General features: G+C 36.9%; 1 protein-coding gene across 3 annotated transcripts in view; it reads left to right on the top strand.

The window, feature by feature from the left end:
• The window catches only part of LOC126329083 (CTP synthase), an 88,830-nt gene extending 66,659 nt beyond the window's left edge, over positions 1-22,171 (top strand). The window contains exons 10-15 of one of the 3 annotated variants that reach the window (XM_049996114.1): positions 272-432; positions 4,362-4,469; positions 13,571-13,780; positions 15,291-15,365; positions 18,840-18,927; positions 21,940-22,171. In XM_049996114.1, the coding sequence (XP_049852071.1) occupies positions 272-432; positions 4,362-4,469; positions 13,571-13,780; positions 15,291-15,365; positions 18,840-18,927; positions 21,940-22,054 (757 nt within the window). In that variant the 3' untranslated portion in view covers positions 22,055-22,171. Of the gene's footprint in view, positions 1-271; positions 433-4,361; positions 4,470-13,570; positions 13,781-15,290; positions 18,785-18,839; positions 18,928-21,939 lie in introns of those variants that run through there. The other 2 variants (XM_049996122.1, XM_049996125.1) reach the window with 2 other exon arrangements.
• Positions 22,172-22,440: the final 269 nt, after the last annotated feature.

The raw sequence follows: 22,440 nt of genomic DNA, 5'->3' as shown, positions 1-22,440 counted from the left end.
TACATATTACTATTATATTCCTAAGTTTAGATTTAGCAAAATTGCAGTGATTATTTTAGAATCATAAACAGCCTATTCTTATCTAGTATTAAAGGAGTCATTTGTAAAATTGTATTTTTCTTCTTTATGCCTAAATGGTTATCAGAATACAGTTCTTGTCACTGACGAATAACTTGTCTCTGCTGGATGTCCTGATTAATTCATGTAACTGCAGATTCATCTCTCCTATGGTTATACTAAAAGATATGTACATTTGTTCACCATCTCTTAGGCACAATCTCCAACTTCAGGAAGCTAATTCCACCGAAATCGATCCAGAGACTCCACATCCTGTTGTGATTGATATGCCAGAACACAATACTGGACAAATGGGAGGAACAATGAGGCTTGGGAAACGTATTACTGTCCTTGCACAAACCAATTCAGTTATCAGTGAGTATAAGATTTTCGCAGCTATTTTCCCTGGCTTAATGCAAGGCAAACTACTTTCCAGTTCCTGAGGTTTCCTTACTGTTCTTACTTTTTCTCTGCTTGATGAAAATTTTTGGAAGTAACATGCAGTTTCTTAACTTAAGTGACAGGAACTTCTACAGAGCTTTAGTTTCCAAATTTTACTCTGAAGTAGTAGTTCATTATTATTTTATGTTGAGTTCTACATACAAATATCATAGTTACATCTTCAAATTATTAGTTATATGTATCGAAGAATCTACACATCTTAATTAAATGCCATGCACCCAGACTTTAATATTAGGAAAAAGTTTATGGAAAAAAAGAAAAGGTCATTAATACATATGATGCATCATATGTTACGTTGTATTCCATTGCTTGCAAATGCACGAAGAAATGTGAAAAAGCAACAACGTATTTGGTGTGCCCCATTTTGTAGCCAAAAAATTCGCAAATTCTAAGAAAGTTAATAAATCTGTATGAAAGGTCAATAGAGAAAAGCTGGGTCAAAAGTCACCAAGTGCATTCAAAAGGAAGAGGAGGGGAGAAAGTAATTTTAATATAGAATGAGGACTTGCAAGGGACAATTTTCATAATGAATAGGATTATTATATAAAAAACCTGTAAAAATTTGAAAATCGTACATCATATCTGAAAAGTCACTCTATCAAGTCAGTAATGAGATATTGTTAAGAGGTGGAAAGAATAATTGGTGGGCATCCTCTGGGACGTACACCTCACCCCCGTTGCACAAAGATTCCTCAGAAAAGTGTGGGTCTGACTTGAGTTGAATGTTTTTCCGCATTGTTTTGGGAATGTTTTGAGCTCATCTAATTTGTGGTGAAGCCTTTAAGTAGTTCTAAAGTTTGCCAAGGAAGATAAGGTCCACTACTACTGAACACTCACTTGCTCAAATAAGACAAGTAATGATAGAACAGGGATCACTCACACGAAAGTCGCTCTTTTTGTAAAGAGAGATGATGATGCTGTGTAAAAGACTTGATCTCTGTACCTCCGCCGGCCGAGGTGGCCGAGCGGTTCTAGGCGCTACTGTTTGGAACCGCTCGGCCGCTACGGTCGCAGGCTCAAATCCTGCCTTGGGCATGGATGTGTGTGATGTCCTTAGGTTTAGGTAGTTCTAAGTTCTAGGGGACTGATGACCTTAGAAGTTAAATCCCATAGTGCTCAGAGCGATCTGAACCATCTGTACCTCCAAAATGTGTAGTATGGAACTGAAGAAACTCTTGAGTGGGTGAGATGACTCGGCAGTTGGACAGTGCTAATTTAGACTGTTTCGTCACCCTACCCTGATTCAGAATGCCAAGCTCCTGGATGAGTTACCAAATGTGACAGAGCTACAGAAAAGTGCATGAGACATGTAAATAAGTAATGAATATAGATACTACCATGTGAAAGGAGAATGGGGTGGTTGATGGTGTGCTTGTTGAATGAGTCATCAGGGGGAAAATGTTAATGGTAAATTACAGCAGATGGCAGCATTGTCAGTTTTCAGTGTTTTATCAATTCCTGAATGCATAAGTTTAGACAGTCCTAGTCCTTCAAGAGTTTGAAGTCAGAATTTCAAACACAATAAGTCGGTATGTAAAAACAAAGCTCTATGTGTGAATATTGTATCAAACTTTAGCCGAATGTCATTTGATTATTTGCATTGTAACCAATTGAACATTTATTTTTAAGAGAGTTGATAACAGTGATAACTTTTTTGGAATGGTTTTCTTAGAAACTGAGCTATTGCAATGTTAAAAAAATGAAGTCCTTATGACAGAAGAAAGTAGTTAAGAGTTTAAAGTTTTGGTATTTTGTCAGTTCATTATGTACTTACTAAGAAATATCCCATTCCCCTGCCTAGTGTTTTTCAGTGTCCCATATAGGTCTTATCTTGTTCCTAGAGGAAATTGTGTATATCATATGTACACCTTAATACTAAACAAAGTCCTCTGTTGGTTTTGGTGCACTGTAATTAAAATATATTCCAATATATTTTAATGGAGGTAGACGCATAAGCAGCAATGACCACTGTTTAATCATTTATCGTGGTTGTGGACTTGTGGTCCAGGGAAAAACAGAAGGAAAAGGGTAGTTAATTGGCTTTTTGCTTTCTTGTTGACTGAAAGTCTGTTCAGGATGCTTATTGAGGAACATCAGGCACCTTTGTCTGTTTTACAAGAAGCAAAATTTATACTCTCTGGTGATCATATGCTAATCTTCATAAATAGGAATATAGCAGACAAAGAAGCCTCCAAGGAACACAGCTTGATACAATGCCATTTGAGAGCAGGTTGTCTTTTTACTTTTTTAAGTAGTGTCCGTACTTCATTGGAGGGGGGGGGGGGGGGGCGGAGTAGTGGTTGGAAGTGCTGGAAATATCCAGTTGTTTACGCAAACTGCCACTGGCTTACCTCCTCCTGCCCATGTAACAGGATAGTGTCATCCTGACCCATTTATACACAGGTCATTATTTACTTACTTGTGGTGTGTTGCGAGAGCAACAAAACTCCTACATTTGTAGTGAGTGTAGTGCACAAGTCACTATACCATATTTTTAACACAGTGCTTTTTGTATTCTAGTCCTGAAGATAACTATTATTTTAAATTTTGCCTGCCCCTTTATTTTGTCTTACAATGAGACAGCTGTACTAAATGATGAAAAATTTCACATTTTGTATTGCTTCCAATCACCATGTGATTGCTTTACGAATGAGCTACTATGTTAAATATTTGACATTAAGCATGTGAGTGCGAGAAAGTTTAGAAAAGGTTTGAAATCGTGTTCAAAGTTTGTTTGGAGTCTCGGAGTGCTCTCATTTTCAAATACTGGCTGAATAAAGTCAGGGTATTTATATACACTCACTCATATTGTCTCAAGGTACACACAATTTCTAATTGTAATACTCTTCACTAGTAGATTATGACAGCATTATATATATATATATATATATATATATATATATATATATATATATATATATTTATTTAGGCAGTACTTATGTGAAATGCTAAGAACCAAATTTTTGTAGCTCACAGAAGCTGGTAGACAGGCAATTTGCAACCTGTTCTGGGATAGCTGTGTAGTAATACAGATAACTGAGATACGTAAATATTGGTACTTGTACATGTTTGTTTTTAGAATAGGTCTATGTAGTGCATTTGCATAAAAGTCATTGAAACGTAATAATGCAAACTTTGTTTGCTGTTTAACTGTTCCTTTTTTGTGTGTGTAGCAGCTTTATTGAGAACTTAGCAAAATTTATGTTATGAAGTTAGGGGGTGTATTTATTAGCAAATCATATTAAAGTGGTATTGGAAAGACAAATTGATTAAATAAACAGCAAAGAGAGAGAGGGAGAGGGGCGGAGGGGGGGGGGGGGAGGAGAGAGAGAGAGAGAGAGAGAGAGAGAGAGAGAGAGAGAGAGAGAGAGAGAGAGAACATATATATGTAGTCTCATCAAGAACAATTGTGTAAAGAATGGAGTAAGTTGGTTTTCTAGTAAAGTTCTTCACTAACCCATTTTGGCTCACACATTTTAAGCAGGAAGCAAGGCTATGGGTCTACAAATGAATAGTGAATGACTACTTATTGTTTCTCAAAGTGATTCATTTATTTAGATTCCAGAGTTTGATATATGCTGCATGATAGTTGAATGTGACATTTCAATATGTGAAATGAATTGTTATTACATGTACATGACAACTGTCTAGCACATTCGGAGGTGTTGATGAGCCTTCATGATGTTGGCTTAGTTTCTTATGTACTTTACCTTTTTCGTTAAACTTGTTCTTTTTGTGACAGTTTCAGTATACATTAGGCAGTAGTTGCAAGATGGAATTAACTGACTTTGTGCATTTCAAAGGAATGAGACTGTTACTTTTTACTTCAAATGTTATTGCAGGGCAACTGTATGGCAAGAAAGATCACATTCAAGAAAGGCACAGGCATCGATATGAAGTAAACCCTAAGTATGTTGCTGACTTAGAGTCTGCTGGAATGAAGTTTGTGGGTGAGTCAGTAAAATATTTGTTGTTTTTGATGATTTCTCAAATACTCTCATATTGTGTGAAACAATAACAGATTAAAGTTCTTCTTAGGGGCATAACAAGTGAATCTCAGGAAGTCAGTCTGATACTATCATTATTTTACTGAGTGAAAGTAGTATTAAGCAATTTGTTGTGTAGAAATGATCAAATAGGAAGATGACACGTGTGTACAGCACTAATAATTTCCCAAGTGTCAGGTGCTGAGTGCAGCTCAAGAGCACCATTGAGAGAGCACTTGCATTGCATGTTGCTGTTTGCAGTCTTGACATTACTGCAGTAGGATAACTTCACTGTGATGATAGAAACATTGTTGATTTCATTTTCCAGTGCTTATGTGCTCTGCACTTAGGTTGGGGCTTTGAGATTGCATGCTTTGGACTGTGTGGCTTTTGCTGCTAGTTTGTATCATTGAAGTGAAGTGATTCTTGTTGCGTTATGAATATGCAAAAGAGGAAGTTATGGAACTGGAAATGTATCACAGAGAAAACCTAACATCGACAGTCCCCACTACATCTGTATCTGTACCCCACAGGCAATCTGATGGTGTGGGGCAAAGGACACTTGTGGTACTAACATATAGTGTCTCTCTCCCCTGTTCCAATCACAGATAGAACATGAAAAGAATGACTGTTAGTAATCCTCTGTGTGACATCAAATTTATCTGATTTCTCATCGTGGTCATTTAACAGTGAGTATGTGTGAGGGTTGCCCATTGGAATATGCTGTCTCAGAATTTTAACTGTAACATCTCCATGATGCAGAAACCCCTGTTGTAGCATCTGCCACCAGAATTTGTTAAAGATTTCGGTAAAGCACTCAATGTTATTTGATGAACAGGTGATGAAACATGTTCTTTGCCCTATCTTCTCTCCCTTGTATTAATCGAATGTGACGAGTCCCAGACTGATGAGAATATTCAGAAATCAGTTGAACAAGTAGTTTATAAGCAGTGTCTTGCAAGAATGAATTAAGTTATTCTAGGATTCTTCCAATGAATCAGGCTGTTGTCACTTTTATCAACAACTAAATTTATACAGTCTGGTCCATTGATAGTGACTGGACCAAATATCTCGCGAAATAAGCATCAAATGAAAAAATAGAACAAAACTTGTCTAGCTTGAAGGGGGAAACCAGATGGCGCTATGGTTGGCCTGCTAGATGGTGCTGCCATAGGTCAAACGGATATCAACTGTGTTTCTTTAAAAAATAGGAACCCCCATTTTTTATTACATATTCATCTAGTACTTGAAGAAATAGGAATGTTTTAGTTGGACCACTTTTTTTGCTTTGTGATAGATAGTGCTGTAATAGTTCATCTCATGGATGAACAGAGCATGTGTAGATTCTCGAAATTTCTGTTTGCTGAATAACAGCTCTTTTTTTTTTCTTTTTTTTTTTTCTCCCCCCCCCCCTCCCCCCTCCTCAATAGTGAATTACCTTCTCCAAAAAGGTTGTAATGTGTGAGCCTAAAATGTGTCATATAACTGCAACAGAGTGACATCAGCAAATATAATCCTACAATTATGTGCATCTGTCTGACAACATTTTCTGAAAATAGGTATGACTTGCACTTTTCCTCTCCAATCACTTAATAGCTGATGTTGTTCCAGCAGCCTATGATGAACTGTTGCTAGATGAGGAGCAAGTTTTTTGTATATTGTGTAGAATGTCACAGGAATTTCATAAGGTCCAAAGCCTTTCCACCATTAAGTGGTTTTAGTTGATTTTTTGTTCTGAAATCACATTTCACAGTACCTACCATTTCCGCATTCATACGATGATTGAAGGGAACAATTTTATTATCGTCTTCTACAGTGAAGCAGTTTTGATAGGTCAAATTTAGTATTTCGACCTTTTATTTGTCTCCCATTTTGTTGCTGATACGATCACTTGGGTGACGGAATAGATTGATTTTATATAAGGCAGGAACTTCTTAATTAGTTGGCAATAGTTTTGCTTTTAAATTGATTTCGTGCTACATGCAACACTGTAATTATAATAATTTTGCTTACATTCTGAAGTATTCAGATTGGCATATCCTGTGCTTGTGAAGACAAATGCTTCAAAATTCACATGCAATTAACAGGCGCTCTTTAGTCAGGGTGTATTTGCCCCAGGACATCTGGGAGATCCGGGAAAAACCTTTGAACTTTTTAGTATTCCGGGAATTTTTCTTTGTTTTAGTTTTCAGTTAAATTTTTGTAATTTTTACTGGTAAGAAAACAAAGGATATTACTGTATCCTGCTGCTGCAGAATAATACTTCAACAATAAAACGTAAACAAGAGAAACAATGAAAATAGCTTAAATTGCGAAGGAAATGCGCTATATACGACGACACACACAGTGCTCATGCAAGCGTATGCCAACAGCAAAATGTGTCAGAGGCTTTAAGAAGACTATGCAATGGTTCATAACAACAAATTGCCTCCAATGAGCATGAAGTCCTAAATGTTTACATTAAATTCATTTTAGAGTTAAGAGTGGGCTCATGCGCATGCACAATTGAGTCGAGTTTGAGTTGTAGATTTTTCCGCTTCTGGCTACAGGAATGTGGCTGTTGGCTGTGCAAGCAGTTGTAGCAAGCAGCTAGATGTTACCGGGAAAAGTGGGCCCCAAATTCATATTCTTCAGGTAAAGAACTTGTTTCACAGAGTGCCTAGCATCCAGTGCACGTTTGTCTATCGATTATTCATATGATTTTGAAACGCTTCCCAGTTGGTTTTTGAACATTTTTGAACACATTTTAACCCCTTAGTGACCAGTGGGAACTATAGTTCCCACTTATTTGTTTTCGCTGTAAGTTCAGTGGTAATCCATGTTCCCACTTCTAACTTGTGCTACCATCTCTGTTAGAGTGTGCTAACTATGTGTAGACTGTCAACGGTTAGGCGAAAGCTGTTGTATTTCTACCTTGTGAGTCAATCAGTGCAGAAGCACAGTTCCTGCGTGAAAACGAGCCACTGTTTCAACCGCTGCAGCGTTGCTTGGATAGTGTGCTTTCCTTTTGTGTGTGAAGTGACTTGTGTTGTATTTATCTACTTTTATATTTATGAGGGAGATAGTATTCGTGTATATTTGCTGGATTTGACTGAAAATTACATAAATATTAAAAGATGAGTTAGTGGAAGCAGAAGTAAAGTGTTCTGTCCATTGGCTGTGGCAGAGTATAATAAAATAATGGGAGGAGTGGATAGATTTGATCAGCTGCGTGAATGATATGCTGTACCCTGTCGTTCATGGAAGTGGTGGCAAAAACTTTTTCTTGTGGATTTGGCAGTCGTCAATTCCTACGTTATGTGGAAGCCACAGAAGACAGAAGAAGCAGACCAGCTAACATTTAAATTGCACTTGGCAAGGCAACTTATCTCTGGCTTCTCAAGTCGTAAGAGAAGAGGAAGGCTTTCTTTTTCAAACACCAAAAAGGGTTGTATCTAGAGTACCAGATGAAGTATGTCTGAAAAAAGTTGGAACTCATTTACCTACAAAAGGTACAACAAACAGAAGATGCCGCCAAGAACAAAGAAAGAGAAATGTGTAGCAACTGTCATGTACCTTTGTGTGTAGCACCATGCTTCTCTAAGTTTTGTAGTACATCACCTTAGTGAACTCAAAGGACACTATGAACCAATACAAATATAAATGTAATGTTTTAACATGTTTTTGTACTAAAAAATAAAGGAAATACATTTTTTTTTAAATCAGTGTGTGAAGTTACACCAGAATTTGGTGGGAACAATAGTTCCCACAAATTTTTTTATACTTGTAGGCTAAACTCTCACTTTCAAGATTTAAACTATGATTTTATGAACGGTTTCTTAGCACAGTCAAGTGTTCATAAAAAGTCTACAACTTCCGGAAATAATTTGCTCACTAAAGTGTTAAGTTGATTTCTGAATGAATCATAAGTTGATTTTTGAATGCGTGATGTCTGTCAGGAGAATCCTCGTCACATCTAGAAATAAACTTTCCGCAGACAAAAGGGGATGGGGCTATACAAGCTGAGCGGAGTAAAGCCAAACAGATGAATGCCAATCGCTATCTGATTATGTGCTTGATTGGGTTTGTGAATGATGAACTTCGTTTTAATTACTAGCGAAAACTGTAGATTCAGACTACCAGAATGGAAATAAACCACTGACAGGAATAACAAGTGAGAAAAATTACGTATTATCTTCTTGGTGTACCCAAGAAAATAAAATTTTGACAGAAAATTTATCGCCAGATCGCTACTAGTAAGCCGCTTAAGTTCTATTTTGGAAGTAATGCAGAAAACGTGTTGTATGAACATGTAATAGCACCTAACCGGAATATAATCGCAGGATAACTAAACAGGTGATTCTGGCATGGTCAGTGAAGTTAATCGGCGAACAATTTTTGACAATGGCAGGAATAGCTACAGAATTGTTGATGACAAGATTGTTCGTTAGAACGAGGAAGGAGAAGAAAAGGGGCATCACACAAATTGTGGAAGAATAAGACAGTTCCAAATTTATATAAAAATTTCATAATATTTCTTTTCAGTCTCATGCTTGAGAAACCGATGTGTGTGAATGAAATGTGAAACTATTTCCCAATGTAAAGCTTTTTGCTTGTTGTAGGCCTAATAGGCATTTGATATTGGTACTTCATGAATTATATTCTGTCTTGTTATAAAAATGGCCATTTGTGCCAAAACAGTCTCGTTTATTTGGTATGTGTCACAAAATTGCTGCAATATTAGAAAGGCCTATTTTGTTTTATCTAGCAGACAATGACAAAATACATGTAATCAGATCGAGAAATCACACCAGTCTTCGGTATTATGTGTGTTAACAGCTTTTTCAGTATTAGATAACGACATTTCGATTTTTCATGTAACAAAACGTTTGACAAACTTTGATGAGGTAATAGATTCTTTCGCAGAAAGGAAAGCACTCCATGTGAAACTGTAGCAAGATTAGAGAGGAAAAAAATGCTAGGGGCTAAGGATTGAAGAAATATGTAATTTCTTGCCTATCTCTTGTCTTTATTGGTTTTATGTATCATATATTTAATTTTATATCACACAAAACAGCAAGTTATTAGCTAATAGGCAATGAAGAATGCGAATTTTCTGAAGAGTTCTTGTTCTCTCGATTACAAATACCTCCATCCGCTATTAATTGAGAGATTTTTTTTAAAGAGGGGCAGGCTGTCAAACCGGCCAACTGGAAGCAGGAGAGGCACGCAGGACATTTCAATTTCCACTGTCCTGAATATAGTTTGATGGCATCCATTACAAAATACATGTTTCAATTCCACAGAGCGAAATACAGTGACGTGCGATAGAAGAATGCTTTATGAAGAGGTATGGCACTGCACTTTGGCGCACTTCAGACCAAATAATAAGTCTTAACATTTCCTCGAACACATGTGTTGTGTTTTTTATGTTTCAGACTTTTCAGAAAGATATGTGCTACAAGATGAACAAATATTATTATTATTATTATTATTATTATTATTTTATTTATTTATTTATTTATTTATTTTTTTTAATTGACTCCGTTCGCAAATATCGTAGATTTGGGGCTGATGTGCAGAGCAGTCTAATAGTGGGTAGTCTCCACGTGACCCATGTTTACATTTAGTGATTTTGCTGTTTCCCCCTCGTTTACTCTCTCGTCAAATGAAAACAATGGGTATCTGTGGCCGGGAGCTATCAAGTGAATTAAAATGCATTCACATAATTATGCAAGGCTAACATTTGTCATTAGTTCCGGATTTTATTTTATGTCCACTTTTCTGACAGTCAAGCATTAATCGCCTTGCAGAACAATGAAGTTATTTTTGGCTGTTTACTAAAGAAATGTGACTTTTATAAACTTTTTCCGCAGAGGCAGTCAGTGTATTTTAAACGAAATGTTTAATTCCACAGTACTGGCTAGTTTCAACTGTTCACTGCATTTCAAGTGCACCTTTTGATCTTCTAGCACATACGACATTTTGCCGTAATAAAAAACCAAACATGATATAATACAGTACTGGGGCTCCAAGAAAATTTACATCCCGAAAAACACACTGAAAAGCTTAATATCAGGTAAAGGTCTACTTCATTAGGAATCTGGACATACAAATGTGCACTTTAAGTATGCACATTTTAGTATGGTTCACGAAATTCCAATGCTCTTGGAGTATCCACTAATGTCTTGTTTCTTTTATGACATAATGTATGATCTTTTAATATTTCGCACGTACGTACATATGGGCTTCCTACATCATGATAGCACAGTGTCACCTGTTATCTGCACACTCTGACAAGTGCTGAAATGAACCTATTTCTAACAGTTTGCGGGAAAATATTGCGAATGGTAGTTTGAAAAGCGTTAATTTCAAAGTAAATATCCTTTTACGTAAGTTGAACTATTTGCGAGAATGTACTGTGAATTTATTAAATCACAGAGCATTTGACTCGCATTTAAAAATCAAATTTTTGATGATGAGCCATTTAGAAGAATTTCGAACCCTGAAGATCAGACATTTATGTCATTATTACAAATTTTACTGGCACATTTGTGTGATATATCTTAAGTGTAACAAGTGCAAAAAAGATCAACATTATATGTGAAAGCTTAGCTTCTCTTGCAGCTTATTAACTTTGGAGACCAATATTATATGTGAAAGCTTTGTTTTTATTGTAGCAACACTGTGTATATTAATTTAAATTATTAACTTTCCCTGTTTGTGTGTTCATGCTACTTACCAGTGATGTTGCTGTTGGCTGACTACATCATATGTCCTAGGCTCTGAATATCCGCTGCCATCAGCTGGTGAGATCACGTGACATGAGCTACGACTGGCTTACAAATGTGCATCGCAATCTCGATTTCAATGATTAGGAAAGTAACGTGTGGTGTTTGGTGGAATTCCAATGTATACTTTCATAATACGAAAATACATAGTGTACATGTTGCTGCACATCAAACATATTTCCAAAACGTGTCTTTTTTCCCTGTGTTTAGTTTTCTAAGGTGCCGGGAAATTCTACGCCCAAGTATAAAACTATAACCATTGAAAGGACTGGTAAGGGAAAATATACTGTCACTTAACACGGAAAACGCACGTTTTCACCCGGGAGAAAGTGTATTTTTAACCGGGAAATCCAGGAATTTATTTTTCCTTGTCTGCATGTACACCCTGTTAGTGTCCACACATTGTGTTCTTATAAACAAGCTTCACTGTCAGATTTGGTATTCTGCTTGAAAAACTAATTATGCATATATCTAGGGCAGTAATGTTACATGTGATACAATTTCTATAGATTGTATAATGCTTTGTACATGGAAACTGATGATTCGTGTCCACCTTTGAGCTCCTAATTTCTTGTCTGAAAATAAAATACTTGTGTAATTGCTCCTGAAAGTATGGGATACTTGAAGGAGGTTAACTTGTTCTAGTACATTCCTTCTGTAATGACTCGTTTCAAAATTTTGTTTTCAGATACAAAGATATAATTGAATAACATACCTTATTAGCTTATATGGTATTTGGAATTGTTCTCAAGTTTTTAAAACCCTGACATTTTGAACACACAAAAGAATAAAAAAGAAAGTGTCGCCACTGTCATGTATTTTATGTCCATGATATTTAAGTGCTTGTACGCATAAGGGTGTGCATGCGCATGAAGACCAGTGATCCCTTTAATGCAGAAGCGCTTCGGGCTCATACTCTTACGGGAATGGGCGAAATGCTGTGAGTAGTGAGGATAACGGGCAAGGAGCATTATGTTAGTAGTGTGTGGATAAGTTGGAAATTTAGGTCTGACGGGAGGCATGCTAGGGTAGTCTGTGCAGTTGCAATGACCACTGTGTCCGGATGGCTTAGTGGTCAAACATCTGTTCCTAATAAGTAGGAGACCCAGGTTCGAATCTTGGTTTGGCACAAATTTTTCACTTTCCTCATTGATTTCAGTCTATATCCACTCGCAGTCAATGTCTGTAATTTCTGTTTGTCTTAAATAAAATGCCAGCCTGCATGAGCTTTTCAGTTTATTACATTTCAAATTTATTATTTTGTGGGCTGTTAAATCATTTTATCTCCTATTTTTATTAAGGTAATCCTATGAATTGGACTCTTGCGAGTCTAGTGTGCTTTTTTGTCAGTAGTTATCTTGGTCAGAAGCATTCAACAAAATACTAAATACAAATGCAGTTTGTAAACAAACTGACTCTTCTCGACCATTGTTCAAGGCACTGGGACAGATGACATCTCATCAAATCAGTAACATTCTCATCTGCTCTGAGTTCTTGTGTGCCCTTCTAGCATTGTAGCAAATGTACCTAGCAAAGAAAGTGATACAATACAGGACAAAGTGTCCCTTCTTCAAAACGAAGGAAGCATGAATGATTCTTCAGGGTATTAGGGCATGTAGCAGTTTGGGGAAATGAGCAAGCAAGACCAAACAGCTGTGGAGGCCTGCAGGGAACACAGTGACACAGTATGCTATTTGCCTTCATTCTGTCATCTCAGAGCCTGAGAACCATGCAGCTACGGGAGGAAGAGCAGCTGTCAGTGAGAGACAATGAGCTGCAGTTAATGAAGCCAACAATCCAGCTGTGTACTTACATACATTCTCCTCAAGCTTTCCCACCTTACAGTAGGTCGCAGTCCAGTGGTTCATGGCTTCATGTTCCAGTGAGGTACTCCCAGTCTCTGGATGCCTGTGACTTACAAAGCACCAGGCACTAAATTTTAAATGAGTGCATTTCATACTTTGGTGAAAGGTTAGAACCAGATGTAAGTTGGGACCAACCCTCAGTTTCAACTAAAATCACGATGAAAGTACTACTAAAATTTAATGTCCTTGCAAAAGGCTTTACAGGTACATTATATACATTATAGTGAGTGAGTTAGATTATTGATATGTGTCTGTCTATTACAGTTTAATGCAGTGTTTAACCATGCGTATGTTCTATAATGATGAACTGATGCTTTACAGATGTTTGTGATGATTTTTGTCACCTCACACCTGATAATTATCTTTTTTGTTAATTATGCTTAACCAGGTGTATATATCAGATTAGCAATTTTCATTTGTTTGTGGACAGGCCACGATGAGGAGAAAGTTCGAATGGAAGTGTTGGAGTTGGAAGGGCACCCATATTACGTTGCAACACAATATCACCCTGAATATATCTCCCGGCCACTTACACCTTCACCACCATTCCTTGGTCTTATATTAGCATCCGTCAGCCGCCTCCAAGCTTACTTAGCTCGTGGGTGTCGCCTCTCTCCGCAGCAGCTATCTGATGAATCAGGTAATTTGTGGCAGGCTATTTGCTTTATCTACACTTTTTTTTCTGAAACCTTATCTTTGATGTTTAGACATGTATAATATCATAAAACATAAATTAAACTCTACAGGAAAAGAAGTAGAATCAGTGAAGTAGCAGTATCAGTAAAAGTATTAAATTTAGAATATAAACTGTTTTCCAGAGATTTTTGTGAAGTACTCATGTTATTGGACATATGTGGAAAAATATGTTACTAGCAAACTTTCCCAGTTCAGTGTCCTGATATATTCAGCATTTTACAGCAGAGGCAACTGTTGGTCAGTTTTGTTTAAAAGTTATATATTTGGTTTAAATTATTCTTACTTGAAGACATTAAAACCACACTCACTCACATATTATTGTAAATAATAAAGAAATATTGTCCACATCAATGCACAGTGTGAGACCTCTCTCAGAAGGTGTGATTCGTAAATTGAAAAGTGAGGAGTCTGAAGGTGGAGAATAAGAAAGGTAATGGAGGAAGAATTTATGGATCTTAAAAAAATGGTTTCTCAAATAGTTAGAATTAATTCTGATTTCATAAGTTTAGTATTCACTTGTGTGTGTGTGTGTGTGTGTGTGTGTGTGCGTGTGCGCGCGCGCGCACGTGTGTGTGGGTGGAGGGGGCAGGGGGATAACTTAAGATTTGAAACTTCCTGGCAGATTAAAACTGTGTGCCCGACCGAGACTCGAACTCGGGACCTTTGCCTTTCGCGGGCAAGTGCTCTACCAACTGAGCTACCGAAGCACGATTCACGCCCGGTACTCACAGCTTCACTTCTGCCAGTATCCGTCTCCTACCTTCCAAACTTTACAGAAGCTCTTCTGCGAACCTTGCAGAACTAGCACTCCTGAAAGAAAGGATACTGCGGAGACATGGCTTAGCCACTGCTAGTTCTGCAAGGTTCGCAGAAGAGCTTCTGTAAAGTTTGGAAGGTAGGAGACGGATACTGGCAGAAGTGAAGCTGTGAGTACCGGGCGTGAGTCGTGCTTCGGTAGCTCAGTTGGTAGAGCACTTGCCCGCGAAAGGCAAAGGTCCCGAGTTCGAGTCTCGGTCGGGCACACAGTTTTAATCTGCCAGGAAGTTTCATATCAGCGCACACTCCGCTGCAGAGTGAAAATCTCATTCTGGGAACTTAAGATTTGTCCGCGAGATGTCTAGTTAAGATCTAGTGAGGAACTGTATAACATCAGCTAAAGAAAACTGCACTGATGCTTTGAACTTCAGCGTGTTTGACAAATATTGGCCGTGTGTTTAAAGATTGAATGGCTGCCAGTATGTAAAACTGCCTTTTTTTGTCTTATTCAATAATGTTTCATGATCTTTGCCTCCCCCCCCCCCCCCCTCTACCTCTACTACAAATTCTTGTAGTGTAGGATTGTGTGTGTGTGTGTGTGTGTGTGTGTGTGTGACTTATCTTTATGGCCACTCTTCCCAAATTTCAAATGCAAATGCTGTTTCATCTTATGTTGTTCTCTTTTTCTTTTATTTCAGATGAGGAAACTGAAATATTATTAGAAGAAAGCCTTGTCCTTAATGGCCCAGTGGAAAACAATGTACCACCAAGTAGTTAGTGAAATTAATTGGTTTTTTATATTTTATTTGTCTAGAAATGTACTGTCTAAGACGAAGGAAATATTTCCTTGAAGATCTGTAATTTCAACATAGAACAGTATTATTTTTCGTATTTCATATTTTGAAATATTTTTCAGATAAAGGCTATATTGAAAGTGAAGGTACTTAGGACAAGGAAACTGAAAAAAATTGTAAGCAGTAAGGAATTTGTAAAAATTCTGTTCTCATCAGTAACTGTATCAGTTAGTGAATTGAAGGAATTCTTTGTATTTCTTGGATTGTCAGGAGCAAAGTTATCTTCTGAATGTAGCTGAGGGAGGGTGGTGAGAGGGAGGGTGGTGACAGTGAGAATGTTAATTGAAGGTCAGTGGTTAGAGTTCTTACCAACATTATTTATCAATCATTCATAATAATTTTTATGACGTCACTATGATACAGTTGCAGGATAGTTTTCCCAAATATTAAATCATTCTCCTACTGACCCTCTCCAACATACGCACTCCTTCTCTGCGCTTCTTATTGTTCCAGTTTTTTATGGAACACTATTTTCTTACTTTTTATGGTAAGTGATACTCTTCAGTGGGAGTTGTGCTTATTGAGTCTCAGTGACATTATTGTACTTTTGCATTGATGCATACATAGGTTTATTATAAAATGAAATATTTAATTGAAAATATAGTTCTTGGTGCATTAATTCTGAAATTTTTCTCATTTTATTAGCAAAATCAAACAATGGAAACTCCAGGTTGAAATATCAACAATATTTGAAAAATGATTGATTGTTACTCTCTGTAAAGAAGACACATTGAGTTGCAGACATGCAAAATGAAAATACTGGAACACATTTAACTTTTGGCCAACGCCTTCTTCCGAAATGAAAATTTGCACACATTCACACAGGCAAACACACATCACACACACAACTGCTATCTCCAGCAGCTTCGGAATGTCTGTCTGCAACTCAACATGTCATCTTTACGATGATTACCAATCTATTCTTTTCCTACTAGAGCTGTCCGCAGATCGTGGTCTAGTGGCTAGCATTGCCGCCTCTGGATCACGGTGTCCTGGGTTAGATTCCCAGCTGGGTTGAGGATTTTCTCCGCCCGGGCACTTAGTGTTCGTCATCATTATTTCATCCTCATCATCATCATTTGTGACAGTAGCTTGATTGGATTGTGTAAAAAATAGTGGACTGTGTAAAAATTGAGACTTCGTACTGGTGCTGATAAACGTGCAGTTTATGGGACTTCGTACGGGCGCTGATGATCGCGCAGTTTAGTGGCCCCCCCCCCCACCCAACCCATCATCATCATCATCATACTAGTGCTCATTTTGTTATTGCTTTGTCAAGATTTAATGCCACTTGTCAGAGGTAATATTCTACTAGCTGGGCAATGGTTTGAAGTACCATACACATTATCTTATGAAATATGTGTAAGAAGGCTGCATAGGTACACAAAACATAGGACCAAGTGAGAGTGATATCATATGCAAGTATAGCACAAACTGGGAATTAGCTTGAACTTCTTGTTAGAAAACAGAACTAATACCCAGCATTTTTTGTTTTTTGCCTGCATTATTTGGTTTTCATCTCTTTGTAATAATTGTTCTTGCCCACTTGGAAAGTTCATGTATACGTTTATCTGTTTTGACTATGTGCCATTTATGTTAATTTAAATAAATGATAATGAAATATTTGTTAGAAATTATAATTTAGTTGGAGTAGAAGGGAAGCGATGTGGTAAATGTATATTTTCTGCTGTGAAACAAGTTGTTGTGTGTGTTAATGTGAATGTAAAATTATGTGGTCAGTGTAAAGTAACAAAAATGCACAAAAGTTCATACTGAAATCCTCCTTTTAGTGATCTTATTTTGTACAATGCCAGTATTTACTTCATACTAATAATAATTAGAAATGACAGTTGCTTGTGAGAGTCAAGTTGTGTCACGTGAGCTGTAGAAAGAGAAAAATAATGGCCAGCTGATAATACAGATGATGAAAGTTATGTGGCAGAAGACATGGATAAGTATGCAGTTACTCATTGCTCTCAATTTTAAGCAAGTACTTGGGTTGGAGCTGTGCACTTTGTGTCTAAAAATTCATTTGTCTGAACTTTGTATATTTGTTTGCCATACTTTTCATAACTTTTTATGGTTGTTTTGAGACAGTACAGGGTTTGTAAACACAAATTTTAGCATGGAAGGTGGTATGTAGATATCATGGATCATTGTTACAATTATCATTGTTACAAATACAACATAAAATTATTCTTTTGTGTACCAATTAGGATATCATGTAAAAAATTTTAGTGGCGTGAAACTGTTTGATTCTCTGTACCATGACGTATAGAATGAATCATGGTCTTCAGTGAGAGCCCAAATTGCTGCAAATTTATTTTTATGGAATTTTTCCTCATGTGCACTATGCATTATCATACCACTTGGTGTTCATGTAGATTTGCCATAGATGAAGACCCTCAGTTTTCTTCTTTCATCACACTCCAGTTGTGATTTCATGGAGTCACCACTTTTTCTTTTTTTCCCCTCAGATGCACAACCACACTGCACCCCTTTGCTTGAAATTTGGTTTGATACATTCATTACACATGGTCAGTTTTTTTCTGTTAGGTTTCTTTTGAATAAGGTCACAATTTTTCTACTAAATATCTAAGAAGACATTCTTCAGAAGATATTATCATTGTGGTCGAAATAGACCTTACATAATTTTCAGCAGTTTGCTTTTACTCATTGTCTTTGTGCCACACTGTGTAAGTTGTGTGTATGGTACCTACTTATTTGTGCAATTAATAGTAATAATTTGTATTATATTTAATACATAAAGCAAGATTTTCTTTGTTTTTAAACAAATTATAAGACAAATCCATGTCAGAAAGTAAAGTTCTGCATCTTATGGTTTGCAGATACTGTTCCTGAAAGTGAGTTATGTAGTAAAATATACACATTGTGAATTCTGTGATTGTAAGTCAGTGGCATTACAATAACCCACTCATTTAATCATATGGTTGTACCTCAGCACAAAATATTTTGCTGTGCATAAAACAGTAAAAGAGAGAGCGTGAAATTAAATTCCAATAAAATAATTAATATGTGACACAATGTGTACATGTTCCAGTGCACAAACTTCGATGCATTACCAAAGGATTTAGCCAGATCATTGTATGTCCACAATGTGTCTGTTTTACTGTGAGTGATTATTAAACAAAGGACTGTATTGAATAAAGAATATTTATTGAATAAAATATACTTCCTACATTTAAGATGTCTAGACTATCGTGTTAAAATATGAAATAGCCATTTGTGCATGAAATGTTACTACTATTCCATTTGTGGGTCAATTCTTTCCATTCCATGTACAGAAGCAACTTGAAATAAAACAATTTTATTATAAATCTTGTTGGGTATATGTCAGTCTCATAAACTGAATTATTTTTTCCTCTTGTCCAGTTGTGAAAGAGCCTTGCTCCTGTTGCCACTGTTTTTGTAACATGCTGTTCAGAAGGAAGGTGTTGCTGATAAACATTCCGGATGTAAGGTGAAATTGAAGTCAATTATGGCAGAATTTGCACCATATATTTGTTCTGAATCTGTATGCGTGTGATACTGTGTGCTGCCTAATATTTTCCAAAATGCTGTGCATAAAAAGTGGATTTTTCTGGGCTTTTACCCCAGGTTCTATTGGTGATAGAAAAATAGTCAAGTGTTTCTGGTAGCCTGTGGGCTGGTGACCACTTGTAAACCCAACAGAGAGATTGTTTTATTGTAACTGTCGTGCAGTACAAGGTCAAAGTTTGAATATTACACACTTCCTCCTGTTTAGGCAAATGGTAAGAGTCGATTGGTTCCTTCGCATTACATATGGTATATGACTTGCCTTAAGGGGCCTACAGAGGCACCATTTAGCTCAAACCTGAAATATATTGCTTTCAGGTACCAAAACTGAGCTACGAATTCCAAGATGGCTAGGCACAGCAAATGGCTGAAATTTTTAGAGTATGTTCCTAAGATCCCGATCTTGAAAAACTATGAAAATTTTCTAGCTGTTTTCATCCATTTCTGAGGAAAAGAGGTTGTGTTACCATACTTGTACACACAAAAGACACCCATAACATCCAGTCTGAGATAAAAAACGAAGTTTATAAGTCATGTAGCATGGAGAAATATGCTGCAAAGTGTCGCCCTTATCATTGGAAGGGTTCTGAGACCCCGTGTTGTATTACTGTAACACAAGCAAAATTTGTGTGTGTGTAAAATGTGTTAAGAGGTGTAAAATTAGTTTTGCTTTATTTCAACCTTCTGCAAGACAACTGTCAGAATCTTACTGTCCCATAAAGTTTGTTTCATATGAGTGACATGCTCTGCTGTACCAAGGACAAGAAGGGAACCAGCAGAAAAATGTTCTTATCAGAGCACGAAAAAGATTAATATGCTCCTGTTTTAAAAGACTCTTGACTGAAAAGTCTGGTATCAGCTGCCCCAGTCTACCTTCCTCACCACATTTAAAATTTTTCCCAAAAATTTTGGATTAACAGGGCTAGGATAAGAATGGGGACAGTGCCAGTGGGAGAGGAATAAAGAGAAGTAGAAATTGAAAATGGCTGAGAGCTGGTGATAATGAGACAGTCTATGACAACAATAGTGAGGAAGAGAGAGATAGTGACAGTGAGAAGAGACAGTAGTAGTAGTAGTAGTAGTAGTAGTAGTAGTAGTACGTAATGGAGGAGACTGTGGTTCTTAGTAATGAAACAGTGACAGTTAAAGAGGCTCAAAGAGGTAATAACTATGAGTGAGACTGAATGAATGAGTGGATGAAAGTGGGAAACTGAGAGTGGATGGGTTTGAGCAGACTTGCAGTGAGGGATTAATGGGTGTTAGTTGATTACAGTTGTAGCAGCTTGGCAATTGAGATGTGAGTTGCATGTTAAAAATGACGTGAATATGTTCACATGACAAAATTTTTTAAGTGTTGATAAAAATTGAATGAGGCAGCTGCCATCTGTCTTAAGTCTTTTAAAACAGCAGCATATTAGCCTTGTTCATGCTCCAGTAGAAGCATTTTTCCTCTTGTATGTTTGTGTCCCCACTTTAGTATGTTCATACTTTCATTACTGAGATTTAAATTTTTTTTTGTGAGGAACTGTCAGTGCTTGAATAAGAGGGGTATCTTAAGGAATTCGCTGGTGAACTCTTGTGCGCGCACATGCACACACGCACACGATTATGATAGCCTGCTGTAAAACACTGAAAATAAATGTCATCTTGGTGACCACAAATTGCAACATAGTCGCAGCAATTTTTTCGAAAGATATAAAAAGATATTTATATATTTATTTCAGTTACAGTTCACAGAAGCTTTAATACATCACCAAGGTGGTGGTTCTTCTAGAATACCTGGAATTCTCAGGGAGTTACATTTTATATCGAAAAATCTCCAGGAATTTCAGGAATGTCATAAAATCGCATGGAACTTTGTGCTTTAACCTACAATCTGACTTTAATTTGAGTCTTATAAACCGCAAATTTTAAAACACTTAATAAATCAAGGTGTGTTAATTACATGAATATTTTTACATATAAATTAATAAATTATCGATGTTTTGAAAACTGTGGCAAACTAGCCTACTGTTTATGGCATTTATACCTTAGTGACTAGAGGAACAGAAGCCTTATTGTGAGCTGCTGCATCCCCCCCCCCCCCCTTCCCCTCCCAATAGTTCTATCTTAATTTATCAATCCGGGACTTCTTATTACGCCATATTTCTCCCCATACCTATAATTCTCAGGATCCCACCCCACTCTTGAGTAGCCACACAAAAAGCATCAGGAATCAGTTTCTAAGTGTAATGTAACTGTCATAAATCGAAGTACACTTTCTTATTTAATTGGATAGTTAAAGTCTCACCAAGTGATGGCAGCAGAACACACACACACAAGACGGTTGTAATTGGCAAGCTTTTGGAGCTATTGGCTCCTTCATTGGGCAGAAGGGTTGAAGGGGATTGAAGAGGGGTGAAGGAAAATGGGTTACGGGAAAGTCACCGAGAACTGCGTTTCAGGGAAGACTTACCGTACAGGATGAGAAGGAAAGACTGACTGTTGGGTACTGCATCGGTTGAGATTTAAAAACCTTGCTTGCCTGTTACGACCGTCTGTTATGGGTGCGGTCTGCTGCCGCTTGGTGTGTAGATTTTTTTATCTAGCGAATTAAATAATTTTGTCAATAATTGATTACTTTCGCTGTTATATTAGCCCATGTGGCCATCATTCCTTGTTGTGTAACCCTCTTGTCAGTGTGTGTTGTCATCGGTCTTGTTCAAACTGTCATCAGTTTTCTACTTTATGTTGCAATCCATTTGTTTATTTACCTGTATCACAAAGATTTATCAGCATTTTACACCTTTTATTGCCATCTTTTACATCACTTTGATTGCCAAGCTAAGTAGTTTACATTTTTTCTTATGACTTTTGCTCTCTGTTTACCCAGTTTTTACAATTTAATCTGTTTTCCAGATTTTCATAGTAGATTTTTTCCTTTTTTCTTTTCCAGTCAATTTTTTGTATCATGTAGAAGAGGACGACCTATGACCACCTGGCTCCAAAATTTACAGCACACAATGAGGAGAATGGGAGCAGAACAACACACACAAGATCAAAACACCTGAAGGAATATTTTGAAAATTTATTTTAATAATGTTTATTGTTTGTGTTGTAATTTCCAAGTAAATTATTATAATAAGCCCCTGTAATGAGGAAAAGCTCAAAATAATAATAATAAAAAAAGATTGTCCACTCATTACCTCTAGCTAACAATTTTTGTACAAATTTTTCTGAATTTTTTTCTTGCTTTTCGTCCATTTTTCTCTCTCTTCCACCCCTGTATTTGTTTATTTTTTTGCCACTCCCATGATTTCTAACTCTCCAAACTGGAGAAAACATGCCTTTGCACTATCAAAACTAAGGTCCCACATTCTGTTTTTTTGAAATCTGCTTGTCTTGTGGAGTTACTCCAAAAGGCCCAACATTGAAAGTCCTTGTTTCTGGATGGAAT

The sequence above is a fragment of the Schistocerca gregaria genome, chromosome 2, assembly GCF_023897955.1.
Source record: "Schistocerca gregaria isolate iqSchGreg1 chromosome 2, iqSchGreg1.2, whole genome shotgun sequence".
Lineage (NCBI taxonomy): Eukaryota > Metazoa > Arthropoda > Insecta > Orthoptera > Acrididae > Schistocerca > Schistocerca gregaria.
Note: the sequence above shows the minus strand (reverse complement) of the source record. Positions and strands in the feature narration are given on the sequence as shown.